This window comes from Seriola dumerili, unplaced genomic scaffold, assembly GCF_002260705.1.
Source record: "Seriola dumerili isolate Sdu_G_001 unplaced genomic scaffold, Sdu_1.0 BDQW01000102.1, whole genome shotgun sequence".
Taxonomy (NCBI): domain Eukaryota; kingdom Metazoa; phylum Chordata; class Actinopteri; order Carangiformes; family Carangidae; genus Seriola; species Seriola dumerili.
Window position 1 is genome coordinate 935,258 of NW_019174357.1, and position 27,512 is coordinate 962,769.

Consider the following 27,512-nt stretch of genomic DNA (forward strand, 5'->3'; position numbering starts at 1 on the left):
TATGAGGGAGTGAAAATATCAGAAAAATTAATTTTATTTTGTTGAATTGTTTTTGCACACAGTGATTAGACACAAAGAGCCATACCATAGACTACTAAAACGTACATACAATAATCGAAACCCTATAAAACAGTGAAATTTCAACAGAAACCTAGATTGGTAGATTTTACATTAGTACTTCAAATGTGTTTTATGGAGACCCTGAAAAATGTGGAGTATCAGATGAGGACCTCACAACATTTAAATCCTGTGAATGATTCAGAGAGACTCCGAGCAGTCCCTCGCCTTCCTTTCGACTTCACTGCAGTATTTTTCAGAGAGTCCTGTAGCCCTGCACATTGACAAAAACATGTCAGTTTTATACATTTAAGATACATTCACAATATGGTGATCTTGCATTTCCTTATATGACAATCATGTCAAAATATTAGCCCCAAGAAAGGTCTATTAACCCGCCCCTACTTACTTGAGCTCCTTCAGCTTCTTCTCCTTGATGTCGTCGAGGCGCATACGTCTTTGTCGGGCTTCTTCGATCAGCCGATCGGCTTCTTTGAAGATCTCTCTGCGCTGGGCAATGGCTGAGAGCTCACGTTCCTTCACTTGGTGTCGGATGGCCAGTGAGTGACGCTGAGCTTTCTGATGCTGCTTCTCCTCCTCCTCCATCTGTTTGGCTATTGCCTCCTGTTGCACTCTTTAGAGAAAGGTAGTGGTGGCAGGAAAAATTAATATTAATAAAATGGTATACCTGAATGTGTAAAATAATACAAATAACTGAAAACATGATTTTTTTTTTTTCCGAAAAAAGTCAAATCAAGTTTCTTACTTCAGCACCCTCTCAAATTCAGCTTTCTCTCGGCCAGCCTCGATTGACAGGAAATGCTCTTTGCAGTGAACCTGCTCCAAGCGAGCCGCCCTTAACATCGCTTCTTCTTTTGATTTCTTTACAGCCATCTCTTTCTCTTTTCTCCTCCATTCTCTGTCCATAATTTCTTGGTTCCTCCGGGCTCGGAGGTCATCCTTCAAAACGCACAGAAACACAAGATTACAACAAGCAGAATGCTTTAATTCCCAACAAACTGTATGGGGTTATTTGCCTTTGAAACTGTGATCACAGTATTTTAATTTGTAATAGGGTTAAAATGAGCAGATACCACATTTATGGCTTTTCAAAGCCACCTGATGGTTTTATTCCTGACCTGTTCTGCCTTGTAGTCTTTTGCTTTCTCTTGGCGGGCCCTCAGCCTGGCAATCTCCAACTCTTTCTCCTTCTTGATTCGTCTCTGCTCTGCTTCATATTCTGCCTCACGCTCCTGCAGAAGTCATGAATGTCAATATTAAAAAAAAAAAAGATAAAACGACCCACTTGCAAAGGTACAGCAGTATTATAATGATGAAATAAATAAAAAATGTGGCCATGTGAATACTGACAGTTTAACTTAACTACAAAGTCACTGAACTTTCCCTGTGTTATGAGTTTGTCTAATTGTTTTTTATGCCTATGGAGATGACACGTCTTTCATCTGACCATTTTTTTTTTAATGAATTCCATGTCTCTCTTGTCCGCCATCTTCTCCTCCTCTCTCCTCTGCTCCTTGGCTTGCATGGTCTCAGCGTTGATTCGTAAGACCTCCTCATGCAGACGCTGCTGCTCCTCCTTCTTCTTCTCCAGGGTCTGGAAGTAAACAACCATTCAGAGAAGAAACAGACTTCAGTGCGAGTGTATTGTGTATATGGTTGCATATCCCTCGGAGCAGCGTGGGCTGTGTATTCTCTTTGCCTCCGCACCTTGAGGTCTTCCAGGGTCATTTTCTCCTGGTTCTCTCGTATCTGCTGTCTCTCCAGCTCTTTCATCTCGTCCTGCAGTTGCTTCTCCTCAAGACGTTTCTTGATTTGGTCGTAAATTTGCTGCATTCCACTAGAATATAACACAAGCACAACACACACACAATAACAACACTAAACTAGGAACCCTTTGCCTTTGCTGCTCACCAGTAGCCTATGATTAGAAAAGGGGTCTTATGACAAGGATGTAAGTGGTTTAGTTAGGTCAAATACATTTCTTCTCAACAGAGGCCCCATTACCTGATCCTCTGCTTTTTGCGCAGCTCCTCAATCTGCTCCACAGTCTCCAAGGCCTTGCGCCGCTCCACCTCCATCATGGTATCCAGACGCTTCTCCTCTTCTGTCAACTCCACCTGTATCTGTTTCTTCTCCTGAATCTGGGCGTCACGAGTGGCTTGGCACTGAGCACCCAGAATCAGCTGAGTGGACCCCACACACACACACAGAGGTACTGATGTTCAATACACTTTGTTCATACAAAAAAATCAGCTGTCTGCCAGTGATTAAGGGTTTCACATTCAGGCAAATTTTCATGGTCTACCTGGTTGAGCTTTTTGATCTCTTCCTCTTGCTCCAACCTCAAGGCGTTGGCCCGCTCCACCAAGCGCTGTGCACGGTCCCGGGCCTCTAGCTCAAGCTCAGTCAGTGCATGGTTCTCCTTGCGGGACAGGTCTGCCTCATAGATTTGGCGCTTTCTTTCTTCTGCAGCTTTCTGGATGAGGGGTATATTAAAAAAATGTGTTACTGGCTTATTGTCTTATTCTTTATCTGCAAGTTAAATGATAAGTTTACTGGAGTTTTCGTGTTTCCTACAATTTCTTCTTCTTTCTTCCTCTGATAAGCCTCGTGCAAGGCTACCCTCTCCTCCTTGGTGAGAACCCGGGAAGTTGAGGTGATCCGCTTAAATTCAGCTGGTGGAAGAATGATGGATTCTCCTGAAGGATCCTTCCATGGAACCCTGACAAAATGACAGGTGGTGGGATTGTTTGTTAAATGTTCATGTGGGGTCTCAGTTCTGCTGTACTGCAAGCACCACAGTCACACTGATGGGCGATCTTTGGAGTTTTCAGTGAGTGTTAGCCTACCTGAGATTGCGAATTAGGTCTTTTGTGATGATTTGGACGGTCTCTCCTTGGTTCTTCTGGAACTTATCCTTGGCCTTGAAGGTTGAGTTGCCAGATTTGTCTGGTGATATCTGAACAGATAGTTAGCAACATCTCACAAACCCACTCATATCTTATTATCTCTCTCCAACCTTGCAACATACACACATAACACACCATGACAGATTTTTGAAACAAGATGCATTGTACACACGAAACTGGTGCTATAAACCCAGGTGCACTGGTAATACCATTAGAAATGTAAACAAAAACACACAGACAACTTCCATTTCATTATCTACGGTAGGCCACTATGTAATACAACACAATATATGGCACACTCACTCACCGGTTTTGGGTTCCCAAACAGGGTTTCGTCCACCTGAGAGGTTGGGGCCCGAGTGCGGTACCGGCGGTTATCAGAGCTTCCCTTTGAGATCATGGAGCTGGATGCTAGTCTCTGCAGGGTTAAAACGTGACCACAAGTCTGAATACACAGTCGTTCTCTATTAGCTACAAGGAAAACAAGAATTTAGCAGCTATATGAAAAGTGATATTACAGGGTATGACATTACTTCTTATTTTGACCTCAAACTTACCATGGTTCTCGGTTATTGGAGTCGACGGTGATGAATTAGCCTAAAACAGCCTAGCTTGTTGTCTCAAAGACTTATAATGCAAGCTAAGTGTTTTGTTATGAATGTAGCTACCTTACTCCTGCTCATAAACGTGGCTACAATTTACCATCCGTGTTTGGAAAATTGCAATTGTTTGTTGTCGGTTGCCATGGGAACATATGTGAGGAGGAGGCGCTACTGTTGTTGCTTTTTTTAAATTAGAAATTTACCCACTAAAGCTTTTTCTTTAACCGTATCATTTTTCCAGTTCAACCTCCCCAATATAATTTCACATGCAACACTTTCCATCATTTGCCCCCCCACCTTTTTTTTTTTTTAACAGCGGTTATGATTAATAACATCACTGCTGGTGAAACACGCGGTCGTGTTTCTTGGCTGGGCGGTGCCAGTTAATCCACGTGATGCGGAAACTTCACATACTACACTTCTCCGCAGGTCCACATCACGAGCTGCTCGACAATGAAAAGATGGTTATTTAGCGAAAAAGTCCAACACGCCAAAAGAAGTCAGACGGATAAACCATCATGCACAGAGAGGAGGAGGTGGACATACAGAGGTACCCGCTTTGCTCCCACTAAAGACTGCTTTTGAGGAATTATCAGAGCACACTTCGGATTTTATACACTGTACTACCCACTGTAAAGAATGATCTATTATACATAAAATGTTTTAGCTTTACTTGAACTTCATTCACATAGGATCATCACAGTTCACACACCCTCTCACTTGGAGAGGAGCCTCCCCCTGGTCTGCAGTAACTATTGGACTCCGCAGTGAATCATTAACCCCATCAGTCTGAATACTCCTTCCATAACATCCTCAGATGGACAAACAGTAGCACAGGAAAAGAACACTGAGGTCACGGATCAAGAAGAAGGGCCCCCCCTCTTTTGTTTTTTGTTTTTTTTAAATCAGTGCCTAAAGGAAACAACTAATCATATACAGGGTTGATGTCACCAACTGATTGAAGTCCTTTCCCAGGCCTTTTCTTGTTGGCCTGCAGCACTTTATCAGATTTATGCAGCTTTGGGGCAGAGAAGTTGACCATTAACCTCCCCTCCTGATTGCAGACACCTCTTCACTTGTAAGCAGCTGCTTCTGCACAGTGGATCCTGAGGCAAAGTTCACTGTCACAAGCTGCAGGAGTCTGTCAGACGGATCAACTTATATTTCTCTCAGTTTTTTGTAGGACTATCTGCAACCTGCAATCATGGCTACAGCGAATTACGGATACTACAGAGGAACTATATTTCTGGCCATGTTTGTAGGCTACACGCTGTACTATTTTAACAGAAAGACTTTCTCCTTCGTGATGCCTTCTCTGATGCAAGAAATTGAGCTGGATAAGGATGACCTGGGTATGAGACACTTGGTTTTGCATTGACTTTATGTTTGATTGTTACAGTTGCATGAGTAGCATTTTTAAATAAACCATATGCCTTCTTCTAAAAGTCATAGTGTTGCATTTTTTAAAAACTTGAGGAATGGAAAAATCCAAAGGTGGATGTATTATTTACCCCTAAAATGTCAACATTTATAAGCCTCTCACTAACTTCCAAACATGCTCATACATATTTCATTTTTTCTTTGTAGACTCTAGATTACTGGTATGTTTCTATCATGCATTACATATTATATGGGTGCTTTACAGAGAACTGTATGTCTGCAATATTTTGGACCAAAATGTTGCTCTGTGTACAGTCCTCTTCTCCTGTCCTCTCTTTGTTCAGGCATGATCACCAGCAGTCAGTCTTTGGCCTACGCTATCAGTAAGTTCATCAGCGGCGTGCTTTCAGACCAGATCAGCGCCCGTTGGCTCTTCTCCATTGGCCTGTTCATGGTGGGAGGCATCAATGTGGTCTTTTCCTGGTCCTCCACTGTTGCTGTTTTCTCTGCCTTGTGGTTTCTCAACGGCCTTGGCCAGGGCCTTGGCTGGCCTCCCTGTGGCAGGGTGCTGCGCAAGGTACCTGAGCCACATGCCAGTAAATCATACTGCAGTGTACTGATATCTAATTCTGACCCCCATCAGCTGCCACAACAAAAAGAATCAAATTCTGTAGGAAACACTGCACTGGTTTGATTATTTTATCCCTCCTGTATATCAAAGGGAAGGTAATGACACTACCTGTCACTAATTTAACCATTTCATGTCATTATTTCCTCTTGTCTGCTGTCAGTGGTTTGAGCCCTCTCAGTTCGGGACATGGTGGGCAATTCTGTCCTGCAGCATGAATCTGGCTGGCAGCTTGGGCCCCATTATTGCCACAGTGCTGGCTGAGAGTTACAGCTGGAGGACGATACTGTCGGTCTCTGGAGTGATTTGTGTGGTGGTCTCCTTTGTCTGTCTGCTGGTCATCAAGAATGAGCCGAAGGATGTGGGGCTGCCCAATATAGAAGCAGCAACCAAGAAGAGCAAAGGAGGTGAGACTGACTTTTACTGAATGATTTCTAATAATTCTTCAGTTTGATAAACAACCAGAGTTTTAGCCACTACTCTTATCAGACAGTGACTGAATCGGGCACGGTATACTTGCTTGAATATAGTCAATACTCAGTTAACACACAACTGTGCGGTGTCCAGATGTGTGTGTTTTCGTACAGCATGCGCCTCTTGTGTTGTGACTAAAGGTCGGTGACTTGGTGGACTCTGTACCCAGTGTGCCCCTCGCATGCCACTTGTGTGAGCTGTGTCTAGCTCATGCACCAGCGAAGAGAGAAAGTAGCGGTGAAGAGATGTTTTATGCATTAATCTGGTTGGAAGTAGAGCCACAGCGATATTATGTCACACCTGTTATGTAGTGTTGATGGTAATGTTTCAAATGCATTCGGATTGGTGATAATAGTTGGTCTTCTGCCCGTTTCCTGTTCAGGATCCTCCAGTAATGAAAGCACCCTGTCCGAGTTTCTGCTGTCACCTTACCTGTGGCTGCTGTCTGTGTCCTACCTGGTGGTGTTCGGGGTGAAGACGGCCTGTACCGACTGGGGCCAGCTGTTTCTCATTCAGGACAAGGGCCAGTCTACACTCATGGGTATGACAGAGGAATAGAGTAGATACCTCCCTTTTCTGTTGAAGAAATAGCTTATTATTTGTTGTGAATCACTATATTCTTCTTCATAGGTAGCTCATACATGAGTGCCCTGGAGGTTGGAGGCCTGTTGGGAAGTCTCGCAGCAGGTTACCTCTCTGACAAGGCTGTGGCCAGAGTGAGTTTGCATATAGTACACATCCTTCCTCAGCCTACACATATTTATTTATTTATTTATTTATTTATCATTCAGTTGCTTTTGTCTTGTGGAAAATAAAGTCTGGTGCACATATCCAGACATCTTCTTTCTGCAAATTTGCCACAATCAGCTATGTGCATCAGAAGTGCCTGTACCATTTGGCCAGAATGGATTACCACAAATTCACAAATATAACGAAGGAGCTACATTTTGTAGGACGATTACCAATAACCATAACTTTGATGGAGGCAGCATCTATACAAAGGAAGTAACTAACAAGAATGGATAGCCTTTGCTTCCGTTTTCTAGGGACTTCTTGTAAGATCCAAGTCAAGCAACAGCTCCTCTTAGGTCATATATTTGTTCATGATTAGCACAGAGGGAAAGTGCATCTTGGGAAAAGGGGGACATGTTCATGGTCACCCAGTCACAGAGGGTAATATTGAATTTGACCTTCCAGGTCTCAGATTTCACTAGAGACTAAAAAATACTCTCTAACCTTTCTATACTTTTTCATCTTCATTTCATGCAACAATAAACAAACTGTGGCATCCAATTTTTTAGTCCATAACTAAAGTAGATTTTTCATATGATTTTTCTTATAGCCAGCAAAACCAATGTATTTATATATTTCTTTATTTTGAACAGCAAGGCATGAGAATCTATGGCAATCCTCGCCACTTCATCCTGATCTGCATGATGGCAGGAATGTTTGTGTCCATGTACCTGTTCAGAGTCACAGTTACCCCCGACAGCTCAAAGGTATCGAATACTGACGTCCCAGCGAACAAGTGAATCATAGAGATATTTTTTAATACAGCACACTGCATGTCACTTTTTCATCCTCATGCGTGTATCTCTCATTCAGGTGTGGATACTCAGCTTGGGTGCTGCTTTTGGTTTCTCCTCTTACGGACCAATAGCATTGTTTGGAGTTATAGCCAATGAGAGTGCCCCATCCAACTACTGTGGGACATCACACGCCATTGTTGCCCTGATGGCCAACAGTAAGTTGATTGGTTTTCAGGATGGCTATACATATGGAGCATGTACAAGCTCTTGCAAACTGTTAAATGCCTGTACATTGATAATACAATTACATACCAATAGTTTCCTTGTGATACTTTTTACTTGGTCTATATATTGTAAGATAGTACACAGCTATCCACAGGATACTGACTTTGGGTTAGTCAATTCAGACTTGAATAACTGTGGGAATTGTATGCACTACACCTTTTCTACCATCATGGAGTGAGCATATCCACTTGTGTTGTCCTCAGTTGGTGGTTTCCTGTCCGGACTTCCATTCAGCACAATTGCCAAGCACCACGGCTGGGCTACAGCCTTCTGGGTAGCAGAGATCGTCTGTGGCATCACCGCTGTTGGATTCTTCCTGCTGCGTAACATCCGAACCAAGATGGGTCACATGTCCAAGAAGGCAGACTAAAACATCATGACACCTCATCCTCTGCATCCAGGGGAAAACTGAATATTTTGAGGCATTGCTGTATTGTCATATTTTTCTTACTTGTTTTTGGGTTTTTTTTATACCACAGTATTTTTTCAGTCATACAGCACAGGTTTTAAGGAAGCTCATAGAAGTTGAGCATCTTTTGCTTCAAACACCTGTTTTGTAAGGTGCTTCTCGACATACAGTCTGTAAACACTGCATGCGTAATGCAACAAGGGAATATAAGTGACTACACATTATGGATGTAATACAATGGAATGTGACAAAATCACAACTAGAGAAAAGATTTTCTCTCCTAAGACCACCAAGGCATTACAGTGACAAGAGGACAAAAGTGGAACCAAAAAATTGGAACCTGGTTTAGAAACTGGTATATTATACAATATTTGCATTTTTAATAATGTAATAATGAATCATGAATGGAATTACAAGACCTATACAATGCTTATCTATTTTAAGGGAAGGACAATGTTTGGTCTTTATTATGGGAACAGTCAAAGGCTTGATTAAATGATGTTATGTTTTTTTTTGTAATTTTCATAGTTAATGCTGAGCACACTACAGTTAGATCACACAGAAATTCAATATACATGCAACTAAAAACAAACAATATGAATTATTAACACACATGAGTTTAATCTTTAAGTATTTACAGAACATTATATATTTACATGTGTCAAATTCCAGTCCAAAGAAGCAAAGAAAATCAGCTTCACTTCTCTCACCAACATCCTCAGTCATAGAAGTTCATTACATCTCCTGTGATCAGAAAAGGCAAATTCATGTTGTCTCTTTAGTCCTCTCTGGTTCATGATCCAGCTCCAAAGTTTCCAGCTTTCTCTGCTATTTCCAATGCACTCTTCAGATTCTGATCAAAGAGTTCACACCTGAAAACCACACACATTTACAGTGACATTAGAGGACACAAACAATGGGATGTGTGGGTGTTAGACCTTGGATACTTGACATGTAAACTGAAATGTAAGGATGTAAATCATCCTCTCCTGAAATGTGCCTGTTACCTGATTGGCATTTCCAGAGAATAGAATGGGTTCTTGAGGGCAAAATCTGAATAGATTTCATAAATCTTCCTCAACAGTGCATCAATGCCAGATTGTCGAGGGTCTGCGAGCACAATGAACTTTATCCCTGATAGAACCGAGACAGAACAGTGAGAAAGATGTCAATTAAAAACATCAGTAACATATCAATACAAAGTTAGCAAAAAACTTCTTTCTTCTATTCACCCACAATGACACTTTGTTTACACAACTCACCTGTGAGAGTCTGGAAGCAGTGGAGTTTGAAGACGTCTGTTTCTAGCATCTCGATCCCTGAACTGCCAACTTCAGGAGACAGCTGTGAACCTATAGCAAACAACCTAAGGAAAAAACACAAAGGACAAGGGAGCTGATCTTCAGACACAGTAGACTCAAGCCTCTTTCTTATTCACTTTCTAACAGGGTAGATCCCTGGAGGTCATCGCTGCTGTATTCAGTGTCTTTCTCTGTCGCAATTCAGCAGAATGGATGCTTGTCAAAACTGTGACTTGAATGTGGCTCCGCCACACTACCCTACAGCCCCAGTGTGAATATGAAATATGAAACTATAGATATAACTTACGAGTGGAACATGGACGCCAGCATCAGCTTTTCATTGGAGCTCAGGCGTGCCCGTCCAAATCGAATAGACACTGGATAATTTGAGGAATCTTTCAAGTATTCCAGTATGTCCTTTCCCTCCGCTGTGTTCTTTCCTATCACATCAACTCCATTGATGGACAGCACTGCATGGCCCACTGGAGAACGACAACAGAACTTCTATCATACACAGATCATGAAGATAAATGCCATAAACACTTAGCACAGAAAAATGGTCCAGTAATTCATTTAATTTTTCGCCTTTTTTTTAACCGCATTTGCGGTATTCTACAGTCTTTTGTACACAGTAGCTAGCAGGTTGAATGAGCTAACAACTTGCGAATGTTAGGTTTCAGGCGTTACCTCTGATTCCGTCTCGTTGTCCGAACGACACGACGACCTTTTCATCGTGATGTTTGAGCACCAGATCTAAAGGATAGCTAAATGTTTTCTCGGCCTCCGCTCTTGGGACATAGTTGTCATATTGGTAAATTAAACCTCCAGCCTTGTTCACCACATACACACTGAAGATCACCATCTTTGCAACGTCCTACCCAGCTGACAACACTGTCATGTGACCTCAACGGTGTAAAAAGACTGTAGAACTTTAAATTAGCTCTTACTTATCCGTTTGACTATTTGATGATTTATGTACTGGTATAACTTCTGTACAACAGTCTGGTCAACCGGTATTAATAGTCAAAATCAAGAAAAGAACGATAAAACACGAGAAAACTCAAGTTCCCATAATTCCTCACCCCATTTCCGCATATACAGGTTGTCTAAGGGGCTCTTGCACGGGTGAACTTCCTTTCGCTCCGACATCTTGACGAGGAAACATGGTGAGGACAGTTATTACACGTTTTGTCGAAATAAAATTGAAATTGCTCTTTCTTCTGAAACTCCACCCGAGTCCCGATTATTCGGAACAAAACACGAAAGGAGTGTGTTTTCCTGCGCCGTGATAAAAGAATGTGAATCAAGTAGTTTACTGTTAAATTTTACTGATTTAGCCACTGGCTAGTTAGCTAGCTAGCTTGCTAATTCCACCACGCTTTCATGCTGCACTGTGGTTACAGAAATTGAGCCGAATGAAGTTGTCCGTGATAACTCTGCATAAATGTTAAGTATATGATTATATGTACACATTACGCTGTCGCTTTATAATTAATGTTCAGACGTCATTAATCAGCAACGCTAATAGTGAGGATTGGAACGCTCCAAGAGGACGCAGACAAGGCCATCATATGCCGGCCAGCCGACCGAACACCAGGCGGCTGGCTGTGTTCGCTAGCCAGGCACATGTTGTCATTATTACCGTTGAACCATCGTAGTATGTTGCTTTTATGCTCTTATTGAAACGCGCTGCCAGAACCCACGTGTAGCTCCATTTCGGGTGCAGTTTATAACTTGTTGTCTATTGATTTCAGCCTCCCAAGCAAGACAAGAAGAAGGACACTGGAAAGTCCAAGAAGGACAAGGACCCAGTCAACAAGTCTGGAGGCAAAGCCAAGAAGAAGGTATGCAGTGGTTAAAGTAGGCTAGGAGTTTGTCTTTCATATTTGATGTGGATCCTGAATAATTGTCCTAGTCGCTGCACTGCTGAGATTCCCCATACTGAAAAAACTGAACCCATCATTATTTTACTCCGAGCAGAAGTGGTCCAAGGGAAAAGTGAGGGACAAGCTCAACAACTTGGTCCTCTTCGATAAGGCTACCTACGACAAGCTGTACAAAGAAGTTCCCAACTACAAACTCATCACCCCCGCTGTTGTGTCAGAGAGGCTGAAGATCCGTGGCTCCTTGGCCAGGAATGCCCTCCAGGAACTGCTTGCCAAAGGTGAAGCTCACCTTTTCAGCTCATAACCCAAATTTTGCATGTTGGATCGTACAAAGAAGGGCTGCATCCTAACCTCAAATGATTTGCGTTGAGGTTTATTGTTAGGAAATAGTCTAGTCTATGACAGTGGGGCTGGCAGAGAGGTGAAGGTTTGGCATGCTGATTAGTACTTTAAACCCCCTGACATTTTCTGGTTTTATGTACTCTTTTTTCGTGTAGGTAAAATTTGAATAACTTATTGCCACATTTTAAGAATAGTTAATATTATGTAGTTAAGAAAACTTACAGATGGTTACACCTATTTAGAAGTTTGAACATAATTTAAAAAAGTAAATATTCTGGGTGATGTCAAAGCTTGTCTCTGAGGCGTTCCAACAGACTGGCTATATGTTAGTTTATGCCCTGCAAAGTTATTTTGGTGAAGAGAAGGATTTTAGTCAAAGGAGCAGAAAAATGAGGTGTCTGCATATGTTTACAATAAATTATTTATTACCCTGAGTAAGTGGCCCTGTGGGAAAGTCAATTAGACATTGTAAATGAGAACTGGACTGACTGTTTTCTTTGACCTTCCAAGTAATCTCATACACCCTAATGCATGTTTTTTGCATTAGGAGTGGAGATTGTTCTAGCTGCAACTGTACAAAACAATAACATGTTTTGCCACATTAATCTCATCACTGTGCCCCACAGTCTTCAGCACTGCTTGTTGGCTATATGGAACATTTAAAAATGCTTACACACTGCATACCTTTTTTGGGGTTCTTTCAGTTCTCCCAAATTGACAGTGTTGTGTGTGGATAATGTGCATTATAACAACTGCAAACATCACTAGTCATAGCTGCCACATTATTTGTTTTGAAATCATTTAGACCCTCCTTGAAAGTATTCAAATTACAAATTGCTAGATGAAAGCAAGGGTACAAAAGTGACATTAAAACATCTTAATACATTTTCATGTATCTCTCCAGATGTCAGCAGACAGTTTAGGTATTTACCTGTCACCTGTTAAAAATGATTAGTTGTGTGTTGGATACATTTTTTTTTTTTTTTTTTTTTTTTTTTTTTTTTTTTAGCTTTCAATTAAAAATTAACATGGTGACATTGTCTCATTTGCAGTTAGCAACCCCCATAGCTTGTTTTGTTAACGTAAGAGACATGTTAAGCTGCATTAATCTATGTGAAGCACAATCAAGGTTTCGCCAGACTATGCAGCTTCATTCTAATAAATATAAAGACAATACTTCTTCCACGTGTGAGGCAGCATCATTTGTAGGTAGGTTGTCTTCAGTAATGACATGGAACATTCTCTGTAATAATGACTGACTAAATTAATTTTAGTTTTGCTGTCAGTGGTCCTACAGATTTAGATGCAATGGCTAAACCAACTGCACAGCCAAAACAAAGTTTCCCTTTGCATAAGATAAATAATTTGTACTCAACTGGCAATGTTCTGTGACACTCATCCACTGGTCTGAGGTGTAGTGCAGGCTGACTATAAAATAAGTGAGCACATGACAAGATTAATGTGAATGTATGGTTGAAAATGACAATATGCTGACGGGGAACATGGGCCTTTTTTGTCTTCCAGGCATGATCAAACTCGTGTCCAAACACAGAGCACAGCTGATTTATACACGTAACACCAAGGGTGGAGATGAGGAGGCAGCAGCGGAGAAAGCATAATCAGGTACAACAGCAGAAACTGAACATCTGCATGCATTTTGTTATCTTTCACTTTTCTATTTTTCAAGCTGCGTTCACTGACCTACATTTGTTTCTCTTACAGGTTCTCCTGTGTGTTTCCTGTTTGTAACAAAAGGTGAATTAAAAAATGTAAAGACAAAAGTCAGTTCTGTTTGTTTTTTACTGTTCATTTGTCTATAACTCATTTGGTAATTGGTATAAATATACTGCACAATATAAAGATCCTGGTCAAGAAATAGTGAAGTGTAAAATGAAAAAATCAAGTCTAATAGGTAGATGAGTGTGACAAAGTAGGAACTAACCAGGCAGAGTAATTAAGTAGTTCCTACTGTTTCTCAGTAGATGCTGATCTGTGTGAAGAAATGCATGTTCTCTCCATATTCACAAGGATCTCTTGTTTACTCTTGTCTCCTCCCACCTGAAAAGCTGTATGTTGTGTATAGATTAGATGATACCTTTGCATTAGACCAAGGCAGCGGTCTCACACCTGTAGCTGGATGTCTGGTAAGGAGTTGACTACAAAGAACAAACCTTTCCCTGGGCAATAAAAAATATATAATATTTTTTTAACTTTTTACAAAAATATTTAAGGAACTAATATTGAAAATTAAGAGTTGCTAAACAAACTATAAAACACGAGACTACTTAGGATCTGACGTCAATAACACAGTGCGTTCTCCTGATAGTGTTGGCAAACATTGTCCAAATGATATGAAATTAATTCCTCCATAAATGATGGCACATCACTTTGTTAAAATTTACAAGGCAGTGCATTTAACTATGTAGGCATGTTTATAGACTTTTTAAACTTGTGCTTTTAACAAAACGGTGCCTTGAGTTTTTGCTGGTGGCCATGGGAATGCATTCCCTTTTATTATAGCCACTGAAAAAGTTTTGTCTGACTGCTTTCGGTACTTTGAAAATGCACTTACTTTGACGTTATGTGGGTTCAAGAAGGCAATGTTACTCATGCAGCAAACAGACATTCAAAGCTGTTTAGACATTATCCTGTTCAAAATAGGACACTTGGGATGAGTGTTGTAGTGACTTGAGAGCCTGTGCTGCAGGATACAGTCACACCTCATTAGTGTTTTACATTGAATTACTATCAACGTCTTTGGTAATGAAGGTCCTCAGCTCTTCACCTACATTGTGTGTACCTAGTGTTGTCATCCAATAAATTCAAAGAGACACCCTGACTCAACTGATCTTGCTTTCAGGTTGAGGTGGAACATTTCAAACTTTGTGCTGGAGATTCATCATTTATACCATCCATTTTGTAAAAAGCCACAGGCACTGAAAGGTTATGAGATATTGATAAGAAATGGTATGACATGAAGAAGCTATCTCTACTGTCAGATGTTTGCTCAGGGCGTAAAAGACACAGCAGTCTTGTGATGGATGCTGTTAGACGTCCCTTTGTCACTGCACGGCAATACCTCAAGCAGCAAGTGGAAAACAAACTGCAGGATGCTCCTCCCTGACAGATGTGCCACCCATCAGCTCCTCTACCATCAGCCTGTGAGTAGACAAAGACGTTACTGCCTGTGTGTTTCACTGGAGGTGACCTGCCACTGATGTACGTCACTAGCACCACTGTAACAGACCAACTGTCACACACTGAAATATTTGTTGCAGGAAATGTTGCAGTTTTCACCACCTCCATTGTTCTAACCGAATTATTTATAAATCTGTCATTTTCAGAGGTTTGCTTCATATGCATGAAAGTGTCTGTGTCATATTAAAGCGAGGAGTGAACTTCTAAGTGGTGTTTGAAGGTATTTTAACCAGTTTTTTTCCTGTGTGGCCCAGTAAATGCATCTTACCATGGAACTTGCATTCCCATAATTTTGAGTAGTGCAATCAGTGTTTGTAATCATGTTTGACTTTTCTATATATAATGGCGTAACAGTAAATAGGGATTTCCACTGTATTTATTTGTTAATAAATGCACCACATTTTAAAGGCACTGTGTACCGATGCTGACGGTAACTGGCCAAGCATGGTGAAGGTAAGTGAGGTCACCAGACTCTGCATAAAGAAATGGTAGCAACAAAGCTCATTGCACTGCACTACACTGTTGCCATGGGTGTGCATGGCCTTTAAATTTACATTTATAACCACAAAAAGAGGCTTTAATGCTTCCGTTCTTGAGCACATTGGGGTGAGATGCAAATGTTTTCTTTCAGCTGTGTCTTTTTCAGTGTGCAACATGTAGCTTCAGGACTCTCTAACCTGTCACCAACCATAAATGTCAATCTGTACAAGAGATGTTTTCTTCATAGTGGAAAGTGTGGAAAGCTTGAAGACCCTTATTCAGACAAGGTAAATATAATTGTAATCATCGAGCCTTTGCAGTGACTTTTTGATCAGAATGTAATATTGAAATGGGTCTGTATGACTCACATTTAATTGGTGATTAATCTGGTTTTAAAAGCACTGTAATCAGTGCTTTCTGTAAGATCAGGGGAAGTTGTCCTTTTTTAAAAGATTCATTCTTCATCGCTTTAAACTGTCCAAGAATTTTCTCTTTAAAAAAATGTATAAATGACTAATGGTGCATCCATCTTATATATGTCCTGCACTATAGTTATAAGGGAAAATCTAAATGAATGAAAAAGCTTGTCTGTATCAGTGGATCTAAAGAAGGCTCTGAAGAATAAAGGTTTCTGTAAGTATACATCGATTTTCTTAGTCAGATAACCTCTCTCCTTGTTCTGCTTTGATTTCACTAATCATTCTCTGGTTTCTGTAAGCCTTTAATTAATAATTGATTAATTAAATTGCCTTGCTGAATTAAACAATTGCCACTTATTAATATAAATACAAGAAGCCCATCAGTTAAGCAAATGTGTACAGAATCTATGCGTATGTAAATGTTTTACACCAAAACATGTTTTGAAAATGATCTTATTGTATTAAATGACTGCCAGGAGCGTGTTAATACTTAATAACTGCATGAATCATGTATATTTTTGTAATATTGAAGGATGACTTCCAGTTGATATTTGTTGAAATACATACATAAAGTTCTGCTAATTCAAACCCACGATTCATACAATTTCCTCATCAACAAGTGCAATAATTAACCCTCCTCCTGTCTATTAATACACTTTGTTTGCTGCTTGTCTCCTCCAACTTGCTAACTGCCCCCGACAAGTTCCACCCTTCCCGCCGCCTGTCACCCAGCGTAGCTATCTGAAAGACCAGCTTAACTTCATGTTGAGAGCCATGACTGAAGTCTCAAATTAGCCTGGACTGCATCGAGCCTTGGGTTGGGCAGTGAAAGTGACTCACTGGTATGTATGACAAACAACTGCCTCTGTTCATTATGGATGGTCTCTATCTTTGTTTGTGTGTGTGTGTGAGAGAGAGAGAGAGAGAGATTGAACCTCTCCACTGATGGTTAATTCTCCTCCTCCTCCCCTCTCTCTGTTTCTGTCTCTCTCTCACACACACACACTCTGATGATATTCAAATGTCTGCAGGAAGGCTAAAAGGCAGATGGAGTCAAAGAGAGAGAGAGAGAGAGAGAGAGAGTATGCAGGGGAGTGGGAGCGCCGTCTCGTGGTGATTTCACCGGGGCACTTCCAGAGCTGAATTTATGGCACACAGCTGTTGAGTGGCTGACAGACGTGTGAGGAGCTCAAGCGCTGCTGCTTCTCAAGCCCCTCGTACCAGCTCGAGCTCTGCTTACCGTAGCGTAGGAAAGAGGACTGCTCTGCCACAACACACAACAGTGAGTACTCTGCCTTTTACAACACCAAAAATCAGATCAGTGTCTTCTTCTTTCTTTGATAACCTCCTCTTAAGATAAAGTTAAAGTGTTTTATAATGGCAACCTTTGACCTACTGTCCATTTTTTTCAGTTCTTTCCCCTCTTTGTGACTCACGTGTCTCATGTTGTGCTGTGAACACTTTGTAGTCCTTACAGAGGTAGTTTGGGGATTTGGAAAAAATGTTTTTAGTTGCCAGCTGTCGGCAGTTTTACCATACATGGCCAGCAATATTGAAATACAAAAATAACTTTGCAAAAGAGCACCTCCCTAATGTTTTACGTGTGTTATGAGCAATACCTCAGTGTCTTTCTTGTTGTACATTAGTTATACCTATGCAGTGTGTGTCTGTGTGTGTCCTGTGGAGCTTTTTTAAATTTAGTTCACAATGCTGTGTCCTATTTTTAGAAGTTAAGGCATCACAGCAGAGTGGAGACATGTTGTCGGCCACTTACTGGACAGACAGACAGAAACTTCAGAAGCTCTGTGCTCAGCTTTCAATCGCCCCTCTACTCCACTCACCAAGCTCCTCTGTGAACGACCAGCTAAACGATTTGAGCTTTTGCTAACTCACTCAAACTTCTGGCGTTCGGTCAGGTCAAGGCTCTGCTCAGAGGGAAGCCTGGATTCTCAATCACAGCCAGACCCTGTGGATTTTAGGGGCGAGCAGTTAGCCTTGTCTGGCCGGGCCCTCGCTCTCATCTAGAGGTCAGAGACAGAGCCTGGCTGGGAGCATCACTTGTTTAAGGTTAATTGAGATGATGCCCTCAGATGAATAGCCTTGCTAACAGTGCTGAACCAAGTACTCTTTATCTTAGAGAGCAGAGGACTTTGTTAGAGGTTTGCAATGCCTTTGAAAATTGCATTTAGTTGTCCTTTGTGGCGTAGGATCAGTTTTGGTAAAGTTTTAGAATTAAAATCTCATTTAAAATTTCTATAAAAGATTCTACCACCGGGAATCTTGGAAAGAAAATCAAGGCATGAACCTGATAAAAACTATTTTCTCTTAACGCTCTATGGTCAGACTCTATTTCCGATCATAATGTTCCATAAATTGAGCATTCCTGGCGCTTGAGCAGTGAGGCTGTTCGGGGAGTGTTTATTTGAGTTGCTATGGAAGGATCAGTCTGTGGCTGAAGGGCTGGTGGTAACACTGAAACTGGAGCTGGAAGACGCCTTTAAAGATCCAGCCTCAAAGCTGCTTCCTCGTCTAGCTGCTGCTAAAGTAAAGAGGCCTCTTAATGCTTTCATTTAAAGTAATTAGACTGGGTTAGATCAAATTCATTAACATCATAATGAACAAATCCAGAACTCTTTCATCCTCACCGTTCATTTGCCCAAAGTGGATAGTTAAGGCTCATCAACATGTTAACACGTAAATGATCTGTAGCTGGTAATAGGTATTGTGTGGGGATACTGGAACCGTGTCAATTTAACAGACACTCTCAATGGAGAACTCCCTTGAAAAAACACCAAACTCAATCCATGTTAATGAAACTAGCAAAGTTATGACATCTTGAAGTATGTACCCTCACTAAAAGTTGCTCTTACATTGCTACAATGCTGAGATTCAATTTGCCATCATGACTCATTGTCACAAGTCCGATTAATAAATATAAATGAGGTGAGATATGGGGAAAAAAAACATTTCACATAACTTACTCCTTATCAACTTTCGCTTTCCACTCCCCTGTGGCACACTATGTTTTTCTCCTCTTTCAAGCAACATTCATTCGTTTGGTTTTTGAAATAAGGGCTATTCATCACAGCTGGGCTTGCAGGCCATGTGACAGGTCCTGTGGAGAGGCGCATTCGGTCATAGAAATACTCTCAGCCTTTTATGTCCACACGCCTCCTCCCTGTGTTTACTGCAAACAGCAAGAAACGAACCATGGAGACTACAGGCCTTTATCGTCGTCTCTGTGAAACATCTTCAGCAGGACCTCAGAGACCCAGGCAGCGAGCGCATTTTCTTTTATCCATCATCCCATGCTTAGAGGGTGGAACATTGTTTACCTTCATTATTCACAGAAACGCAATTTTGTTCATACAGTTTGTCACTGTGTGTCTGTCAGTCTTCTTCTTTTGCTTGTATCATCATCACCATGAGAGTCACAGCGGGATGATGTGCCTGGCTCAACATCTGTTAATGTCAAGGAAGAATTACTTCTTGCTTTGAGAAGATGCTCCGTTACCATGATGGAAAACGCCTTTAGTGTGGCAGTAAGATGCAACATCTGTCCTGTATGTAAATCAGCCTGGCGACTGGAGTCCGGGTCCCATCGAGTTCAGAAAACACAACTGAGACAACTTGGATACATCTTTGTTCAGATAACTTTTCCTATAAAGTTGAGGTGTGCCAGCACTAAAGATTTGGAGCAGTTTGTTGTGAAGAGAAAGCAACAATCTTTGCCTGTTTTTAGGTGTTTTATTGACTCAAAATTATCTACAACTGGCAGCATTTTCTTCAGGCCTTGTTCCTCAGTGACACAGCTTTCCCTGCAGCCTGCGTCTGGTTATTAATGGAGATTAATAGATCAATAGAAAGTGATGCCGCTCCTCTCTCTGCAGCCCTGTGAGTCTGTGCGGTCTTTGGCTCCAATGTGCAAGAACACACACTTCTTGTGTCGTTGTGAAATCTGTCCCTGAGGTTCCCTGTTGTCACTGTGTCAGATGGCACAAATGTGCTGACTGGCTTGGGATCTGAACATGCGAGCGAGCTCAGTCTGCGCTCGCGTGAACTGAATACAGAAAACTACTGTTGTGTCATAATTTATGATACTGTCTGCAGTTTGAAATATGCTGACATTCACCTCCTTGGTTTTTGTCATCGATAGCCTGCTGTTGTGTGGCCAGCAAGTACCGCTCTTGCTCTGTAATAAGTGGCATTTTCCTTTTGCCTTTTTTGAAAGACTGCTGGAAATTCAGTCAAGTTTTCCATCGGTGCAGCGGGCCAGATATCCACTGGCTCTGTTCTCCAGATCTGGGCTCATGAATAACATGCTGTATGTACACTGTGTGAACAAGGCGCTGCATAGAGGTTGCAATTAGGTTTGTTTGTATACAATTAAGCTTAAAGGCTGGAAAAATGGAACTAAACATTGTGAAGTTGGATTCTGCAGGATGTGTGAAAGCTCTTTGTCAGAGAAACCCACCCAACTTCGGAGAGCAGAGAGACCCCTCAGACTGAACACATGGGAAAGATCTGTTGCTTTCCACCTTATACATTATGAAATTGTGTTAAAACAAGATATTGATATATCTCTGATGTTTGAATTCTTCCTCCAAACCTTCAGCAATAATGTAGAAGTCTCCACATTTATGAAATGATTCATCTATAAGAACTCAGAAAGGAAAAAAATGAAAGAAAAAGATAACTAACAGACATACATATCTAAGTTGGTTAAATGAGAAGAAAAAAATGCTCTCCTCTTGTACTGGCAACACGTGTGTGCAGGAAATAAAACCACAATAATACAAAGAAGTACTTATCACTGCAGGCTTTAAAGAAACACTTAAAGCTGCTATGATCAATATTTTTTACATCAACAATGGATCACATGACTTCTAGTATGTGATAGAGGTCACTTGTAATAACAAAGACAGAAAATTTGAATCCAATCATTTTCCTCAGCTCTACAGAACATGTGACTTTCCACTAATATTTGTTTTGTAACTTTATTGTTGTGTGTTGGTTCACTCCACTGCTCTGATAGTGTTCGTTTTTTGCAGCTGCTTTCAGCAAAAACCCACTGGACCCTACCAGCGCTAAACAGCTGAAGGACAAAAGTTAGCAACTAGCTGGTGAACATAGTGACACATTAAGTGGATAAAGAGACACATACTTCACTCAGGAATTGGTGGAGACCAAAAGAGAGCTTAATGGAGGGTTAATATTGGACTTAGATTCCCCAGGTCATCAAAACATGTAGCACACAGTGTTTGTCAAAAGACTTCTCTCTGTGTAGGCGGTTGACCTATATTACATATAAATAATATTACTTTCCATGGCCTGTTTTCTCTGATCCCTTACAAACTCCCACTGACTGTGTAACATACCACATCCAGTCTCACTGAGCAGCACAGAAGAGTAAAGTCTGTGTGTGTGTTTTTTTTTTTTACTTTTTCAACATCTGTTAATATTACCCGTGCACCTGGCTCCGTGTGCTGTGCCCAGCCAGCAGATGGTGCGGGAGCAGTATGTCACCACCACCCAGGGCAGCAGCGCGCCCAGGCCGGTGCCCGACCACGTCTACAAGATCGGCATCTATGGCTGGAGGAAGCGCTGCCTCTACCTGTTTGTCCTGCTTCTCATCATCATCTTGGTGGTCAACTTCGCTCTCACCATCTGGATCCTCAGGGTGATGTGGTTCAACACGGTATGCATGACTCACCATGGCAGTTTGTATTTTCAGCTGGGAGGATTTTCACTGCTTTGTTTGCTTCCTTTCTTCCTTCAGTGTTTTTCTTTGTATCTCCTGTATTGCACTCTTTCCAATGATCACTATCACCGCTTGATATTTTTGTTTAGGTTTTGATAGTGTATCCATCACAATGATCCAGTGTTACCTGCTTATTATTAGCAGCAGAGGCAATAGTATTATCCATCATTAAGTGATAGGCGGCTCACTAAACAGGATAGCTTATGTGTTTGTTATTTCATGGAGTCTTGTCAGCTTTCTGACTCAAGTCCAGATGGCAGCCGTGGATTTATGCAGAAACAGAACAAGAGCTGCAACAAACCCACACACACACACATACACACACACAGGCACACACACACACTCTACACACACTGTTGTGAAGTGCTTGCACAGCCAAAGCAACTGGCTGGTTTATTCTAAGATGGCCCTACGTGCCACAGGGAACATTGCTACATGTGTTTCACACTTGGAAACCTATGAAGTGATTGAATGATGAAATCAAAATTCCTCATCTCCTAGCTGTCTGTATTTAGACTCAATACATCACTTTGTCTCTTCATTTTTGTCGCAGGAAGGGATGGGACTCCTGCAAGTGCACTCAGATGGGGTCAAGCTGGAGGAGGGCGAGTCAGAATTTCTGCGCCCTGTCTACGCTCAGGAGATCCACTCCAGAGAAGTACGATAATCAGGAACACACTTATCTTGCTCCTCTTCCCACATTCTTCCTCACTCTGCTCTCCCTTTTTTTTCTCTCCCCTCTACCTCCTGTTTCTCTCCCTCTTCTGTCTTCTTACAAAGTAATTGACGGCTGTTTGCTCGGTTAAGTGGCCTCACAGCCTGCCCATTATTTCATCTCATTGTTTACCAAATTTAAGACTAGATTGTAAGTCCTATTATCACCTCAATCTAATTCCTTGCAGACACTGAAGTAGTTTTTATCCAGCTCAACTGCATATTTCTGACTGTACTTTTTTGGGAGATGTGTCACAACAAACTTGATTTGGCAGTCCCACACAGTGCACGTGGTGGTGCAGAGAGCTCCCCATTAACCTCAGGGATATTTGTGGTGGAAAGTAGTTTATGGCCTGCCTGCTAGCAGCAGATGGGAACACTTTGCTGCAGTTGTTTACATGTTATGGCTTTTCTTGCTCATAGCAGCAATTTTTTAGCATTCTTTCTTACTTTATGGGCCTCATTAAAAAAGCCAGTGTATTCCTCATTATGGACGGACACTTTCTCCAGTGTAGTCTATGGATTTCTAATGAGATTTAGAAGTTTGTGAGCTACTGCCTTGCCTTTGAGATGAAAAGTTAGTTTCTTACATCATTTTCTATAAAGAGGGCTTTCTAACAGCTAAGAAGTTACAGAAGTGACTCATTGCTAAGGCTGCCTCCTTCACGCATTTAAAAAAAAATACCACTTTCCAGCAAAGCCCCATTCATAAAGGGTGCATAAAATGTAACTAATTGCTTTATTACTGCAAAATAAGTCATTTACTAATGCTTCAAAGACCAGTGAATAAAAACAACTTTTGGTTTGCCAGGTTGTGAAAAGTCTGCAGTTGTTGAATGATAATTGAATGATTAGTAAATGTTAATATCTTGGTCTATGAAAAATGGTCCACTGAAGGAAATGTCTTAGTGAACTAAAGGACAAAGCCAGTATTGTGTTGGTGGAGGACAACACCAGCCAATGTAATTTTTCTCCCAAACTTTATCTTTATTAACAGATTATACTTATACATTTATTGACCATAATTAATCCCATAATTTCGATTTCATTAAAAACCAAGGGATCACCAAAGTAATAACAGTTCATTTTAGGGGTAACATTAATGTCTGTCTGATTTCATGGACATTCATTCAATAATTGTCAAGATAATTCACTCAAAACTACAAATGTGAACCTCATGGTGGTGTTAGAGGAAAAGTCAGAAATCAGTGATTAGAATTCATCATCTGGGATCCATGAATGTCTGTTTTCATGGCACCACATCCAGTATTTAATAAGATATTTCAGTCTGGATCAAAGAGGCAGACCAGCAGTCCAACTAACTGACACTGTGTGCCTTCACATACGTTGCAGACGCACAGCATATTATGTGGTATCTGCACAGCATGGTAACATGGCAATCTTGCTTTCTATCTTTTCTTTTTTTTTTGCAGGATTCTTCACTCCTAGTGCACTCACAGGAAAATGTTTTCCTTAATGCTCGCAATGAAAGTGGTGATGTCACGGGGAGGATATCAGTGGGTGAGAGTCTGAAAGAGCACACATGTACACACAGACACACACAGACACATATAGCACTCATGCATTACAAAGTATCCCACTGATGTATGAGGGCAATAGTAAAGTCTTTCATGCACTTGTCCTGCAGCAATTTCTCATCCAACATTAACAGTGACAAGAGGCCATCTTTCCATTTATAATCTCTTCCATTTCCATTTAAAATCCATTAAATGTAACATTCCTCTCTCTACCACTGCTTCTGGATCGTTCTGTATTACACAGAGGGCCCGAGGCCTGTGGAGGATCATATTTGTGCGTCTTTTACGGCTCACCAACGGCTGCGTTGGGGTATTTTGTCATAATTAAAAGGCCAACAAATGACCCAACTAATTGCCGTGTTCCACAGGCCCGTTATGTGTCCTTGATCATTAAGCCATAAAAAGCACAGCCTGCATCCCCTCGGCCCTCTGTGAATGAAACTGAAATGCTTGTTAGGAAAGATTACATGCCAGTTCACAGTTGTAGGTGCTGAAGTGGTTTAAATGTCCCACTGACTGATCTACCTGCTTTAAATTTGCTTCTCACAGGGATGTGAACATTGATGTAGTGAAGGATAAAGTGAAGTAGCCTCAGATGTGTTGCTTTTCCATTTTTCATCTGTTCATTTCTTTTCAGTAGGTGGTTGTTTACTCACCTTTGTTGCCACCATACTGCTGTGAGCGAGGAGACAGGAAAGCATGGATGTGTCTGATTATATTCTCTAAACACTGCAGCATTGACACGTGTAACAGGAAGAGAGAGTACAAATTTTGATGATAGATTTTTTTCAATCATTATTGCCAAACACCTTCAGGTATTCTTGTTGTTGTTGTTGTTGTTGTTGTTGCAGGTCCAAAAGAGGTTCAGGGACACACTCGAAATCTGCTCATTAACTCCCACAATGACAACATGCTGTTCACTGCAGATGGCAACCAGGCTGTGATTGGACCAGACAAACTACGAGTCACAGGTATAACAACAGCTTCCACCTGCTGTTTCCTTGGAAATATTGCACACCTCTTGGCGAAAATGTTTTTCAGATTTGGAAAAAGATAATATTGACAACAGATGTGAACTCAACAGGAGCTATTTGGTTTGATGGCAGCTATCTGTGCAGCAATCCAGCAACCAAGGGCAAAGACAGACACAGTCATTTTCACAATCATTCCTGTCATACAGCTGAGTGGATATCTATAAGGTACACCTACGTATAAATGAAAGGTCAAGGAGCACAGTTATCTTAACCTGAGCATGCATTAATGCCACGTAGGACAGATCTGTCACATTAATTGAAGACTCTAATCAGATATTTTTTGAGCCAACAAAATCAATAACACCTCAATACCACATGATACGTCATCTGAAAAGGTAAAGTATTAAAATATCAGGCTGAACTATCCTCCATCATCTTTCCTGTCCTGTATTCCCAGTGTCCAGTGTGTGTGTGTTGATGGTGCTGCGGGTCACCGACTACACACTGTGATGGCTGATTAATGTTGAAGGCGGTGTCAGCTGATAGCTTCATTATGCCTGGGGTCATTTTGATCTGCAGAGAGCAGCAGGCAGCAGCTGAGGGGGAGATGTTTACTAAAATCCTCGAAACAAAGCTTCTGTACCCACTGTGAGGGGAGTGGTTTCATCCACCACAGTTGGATTCACATTCTGTACAGTATGTTGGGGGTTTTGGATCTAATGTTCTTTCTTGTGTCTCCGTCTCTCCCTCCCTCTTCTCTAGCATTGACTATTCAGATTTTTCTGTAACCATCCTAGCATGCTACAGTATGTAAGATCTGCTGAGATATATAAAATTAAATGTTGTGCTCAAATGCTGAAGATTCTTGTTTTAAATAGTTGTACATCATTTTTAGCACTTATTTCAGCCTCATACTTTGATTGCTAGATAGATGATAAGAGATGATTTTGAAATCACAGAAACCCTGTACCATAATCACATGGTAGCAAGATCATCAGAAGTGTGTGCATCAGGTCCTCTGACTGCAACAGAATCAACTCAACCTCAGGTGTAGTATGTGAATGTGTGCCTCTCTTTCTCCATCAGGTCCCGAGGGAGCGCTGTTCCAGCATTCAGTGGAGGTGCCACAGCTGAGGTCTGAACCTTTGAAAGACCTGAGGTGAGCATTTTAGCCATCTTGCATGGGTCATGGTATTGGGTAACACAGTGGTTCCCAACCTTTTCCAACTCATGGCCTACTTAAAAATCTCCTTTTAATTCTTCTTGTTGCTAACCATTTTTATTTTTATTTTTTTTAAATATTTTTTCACCAAAATTGCACAGTTGGCAAATGATTTGTCGGCCTACTTGCAATACCTTTGTAGCCCACCAGTAACCCCTACAAGTCATGTGTAAATGTAAAGGGAGATATTCAGAACACTCTTTTGACTGAGCCAAGTCACTGCAGTAAACAATAGATTTGCATGATATCCACTGAAGAAACACAAAACCGTAAGGTTTTATGACACCCTTGAGCCAGTAATTTCACCTTCTTCAACATTAGCCTGTAGTGCAATGAAATGAATATAAAAACTAAAAAGGATCTGATTTTTGGATTCAGTAAATATGCTGAGATTTAAAGAAATAGCATTTAATAAAAAGAAAGGCAGATAATATGAATGGAAGCTGTATTTATTAAGCTGAGATGTTTTTCTTTAGGTTGGAGTCTCCTACTCGCTCTCTCAGTATGGACGCACCGAAAGGAGTTCATATCAAAGCCCTAGCTGGTAACATTGAAGCTGCTTCTAACATGGATGTTATTCTGCAGTCTACTGTGGGACTGGTAAGAAAATAATTTTCCACTTTCTAAAGTCGACTACACATCATCTTCAGGCCCGTTTTTTCTTTTGCTTAACAACAGAATATACAATATGCTACTCAGCAACATGCTGCTTCACACTTCAAATTTTGTAGCTCTGTGTTTACATTTTTTGGATTCCAAAATACTTTATAGATCACCCTTAGAGAGCTCATCAGACCAGTCCTTCCATACGTATACAATTCTATTTTATCTTGTTGTAAAAAGCAACGTGTAACTATTGATTGTGATTGTAAAGGTAAGGTACTGACAGTGAGAAATGACATTGTACTATAATATTTATTTGTGAACATAAGGAGTTCTTTATAAAACTATAAATCAGAAGTAATGGGTTCATTGCTCTTTTAACTTATAAAGCATTTGCTAAGGCTCTGTAGGTCTGTTGTGGAGTAGTGGTGTGCAGTTGCAGTGTTACTGTTTAGAGTGAGTTTTGGTGATTGATTCTGGATGAATCAGAGCAGAGTAATGCTTGTGATGCAACACACAGACTGAACTACAGTCTGTGCTGTCACAGGCACTTATTTGACCTTTTTATGATGTAGTTGCAGGGTGTACCACACCCTCATCTCTCCTTTCTTGCTAAAGGGAAGAAAACTGTGTTTATCTGCACTGAACTTGTGGATAATAATAGAGGCAGTTTTCAGTGGTTTTTGTGCCACAGGAACGTGAATTCTGTATCACATTCTATTTATTATATCTTCCTCATGGACCAATGCACTTGTTAGGCATTCATTGGACCTCCCTCTG

General features: G+C 41.0%; 5 protein-coding genes across 6 annotated transcripts in view; 3 read left to right on the forward strand and 2 right to left on the reverse strand.

The window, feature by feature from the left end:
• Positions 1 to 18: 18 nt before the first annotated feature.
• cfap45 (cilia and flagella associated protein 45) lies at positions 19 to 3,682 on the reverse strand. The gene is made up of 12 exons (XM_022746346.1): positions 3,545 to 3,682; positions 3,295 to 3,405; positions 2,928 to 3,037; positions 2,656 to 2,800; positions 2,384 to 2,554; positions 2,083 to 2,261; positions 1,786 to 1,915; positions 1,526 to 1,672; positions 1,197 to 1,310; positions 824 to 1,017; positions 467 to 691; positions 19 to 331 (listed from the first exon to the last, which is right to left on the reverse strand). The coding sequence occupies exons 1-12, from the start codon at positions 3,545 to 3,547 to the stop codon at positions 259 to 261; spliced, it is 1,602 nt and encodes a 533-aa protein (XP_022602067.1). The 5' UTR covers positions 3,548 to 3,682; the 3' UTR covers positions 19 to 258.
• A 323-nt stretch (positions 3,683 to 4,005) lies between these two features.
• On the forward strand, positions 4,006 to 8,737 carry slc37a4 (solute carrier family 37 member 4). The gene is made up of 8 exons (XM_022746306.1): positions 4,006 to 4,941; positions 5,314 to 5,546; positions 5,761 to 6,004; positions 6,454 to 6,612; positions 6,702 to 6,787; positions 7,457 to 7,570; positions 7,677 to 7,815; positions 8,089 to 8,737. The coding sequence occupies exons 1-8, from the start codon at positions 4,794 to 4,796 to the stop codon at positions 8,253 to 8,255; spliced, it is 1,290 nt and encodes a 429-aa protein (XP_022602027.1). The 5' UTR covers positions 4,006 to 4,793; the 3' UTR covers positions 8,256 to 8,737.
• Positions 8,738 to 8,905: 168 nt separating this feature from the next.
• On the reverse strand, positions 8,906 to 10,612 carry trappc4 (trafficking protein particle complex 4). Its single transcript, XM_022746307.1, has 5 exons — positions 10,283 to 10,612; positions 9,903 to 10,077; positions 9,557 to 9,660; positions 9,302 to 9,428; positions 8,906 to 9,166 (listed from the first exon to the last, which is right to left on the reverse strand). Exons 1-5 carry the CDS (start codon positions 10,455 to 10,457, stop codon positions 9,088 to 9,090), a joined length of 660 nt encoding a protein of 219 aa, XP_022602028.1. The 5' UTR covers positions 10,458 to 10,612; the 3' UTR covers positions 8,906 to 9,087.
• Positions 10,613 to 10,685: 73 nt separating this feature from the next.
• On the forward strand, positions 10,686 to 13,572 carry rps25 (ribosomal protein S25). The gene is made up of 5 exons (XM_022746308.1): positions 10,686 to 10,761; positions 11,350 to 11,439; positions 11,576 to 11,759; positions 13,348 to 13,446; positions 13,546 to 13,572. The coding sequence occupies exons 1-4, from the start codon at positions 10,759 to 10,761 to the stop codon at positions 13,440 to 13,442; spliced, it is 372 nt and encodes a 123-aa protein (XP_022602029.1). The 5' UTR covers positions 10,686 to 10,758; the 3' UTR covers positions 13,443 to 13,446; positions 13,546 to 13,572.
• A 3,098-nt stretch (positions 13,573 to 16,670) lies between these two features.
• The window catches only part of sgcg (sarcoglycan gamma), a 32,243-nt gene continuing 21,401 nt past the window's right edge, over positions 16,671 to 27,512 (forward strand). The window contains exons 1-8 of one of the 2 annotated variants that reach the window (XM_022746305.1): positions 16,671 to 16,762; positions 16,952 to 17,202; positions 21,417 to 21,618; positions 22,235 to 22,339; positions 23,829 to 23,916; positions 24,785 to 24,904; positions 25,994 to 26,066; positions 26,606 to 26,729. In XM_022746305.1, the coding sequence (XP_022602026.1) occupies positions 21,424 to 21,618; positions 22,235 to 22,339; positions 23,829 to 23,916; positions 24,785 to 24,904; positions 25,994 to 26,066; positions 26,606 to 26,729 (705 nt within the window). In that variant the 5' untranslated portion in view covers positions 16,671 to 16,762; positions 16,952 to 17,202; positions 21,417 to 21,423. The remainder of the gene's footprint in view (positions 16,763 to 16,951; positions 17,203 to 21,416; positions 21,619 to 22,234; positions 22,340 to 23,828; positions 23,917 to 24,784; positions 24,905 to 25,993; positions 26,067 to 26,605; positions 26,730 to 27,512) is intronic. The other variant, XM_022746304.1, reaches the window with a different exon arrangement.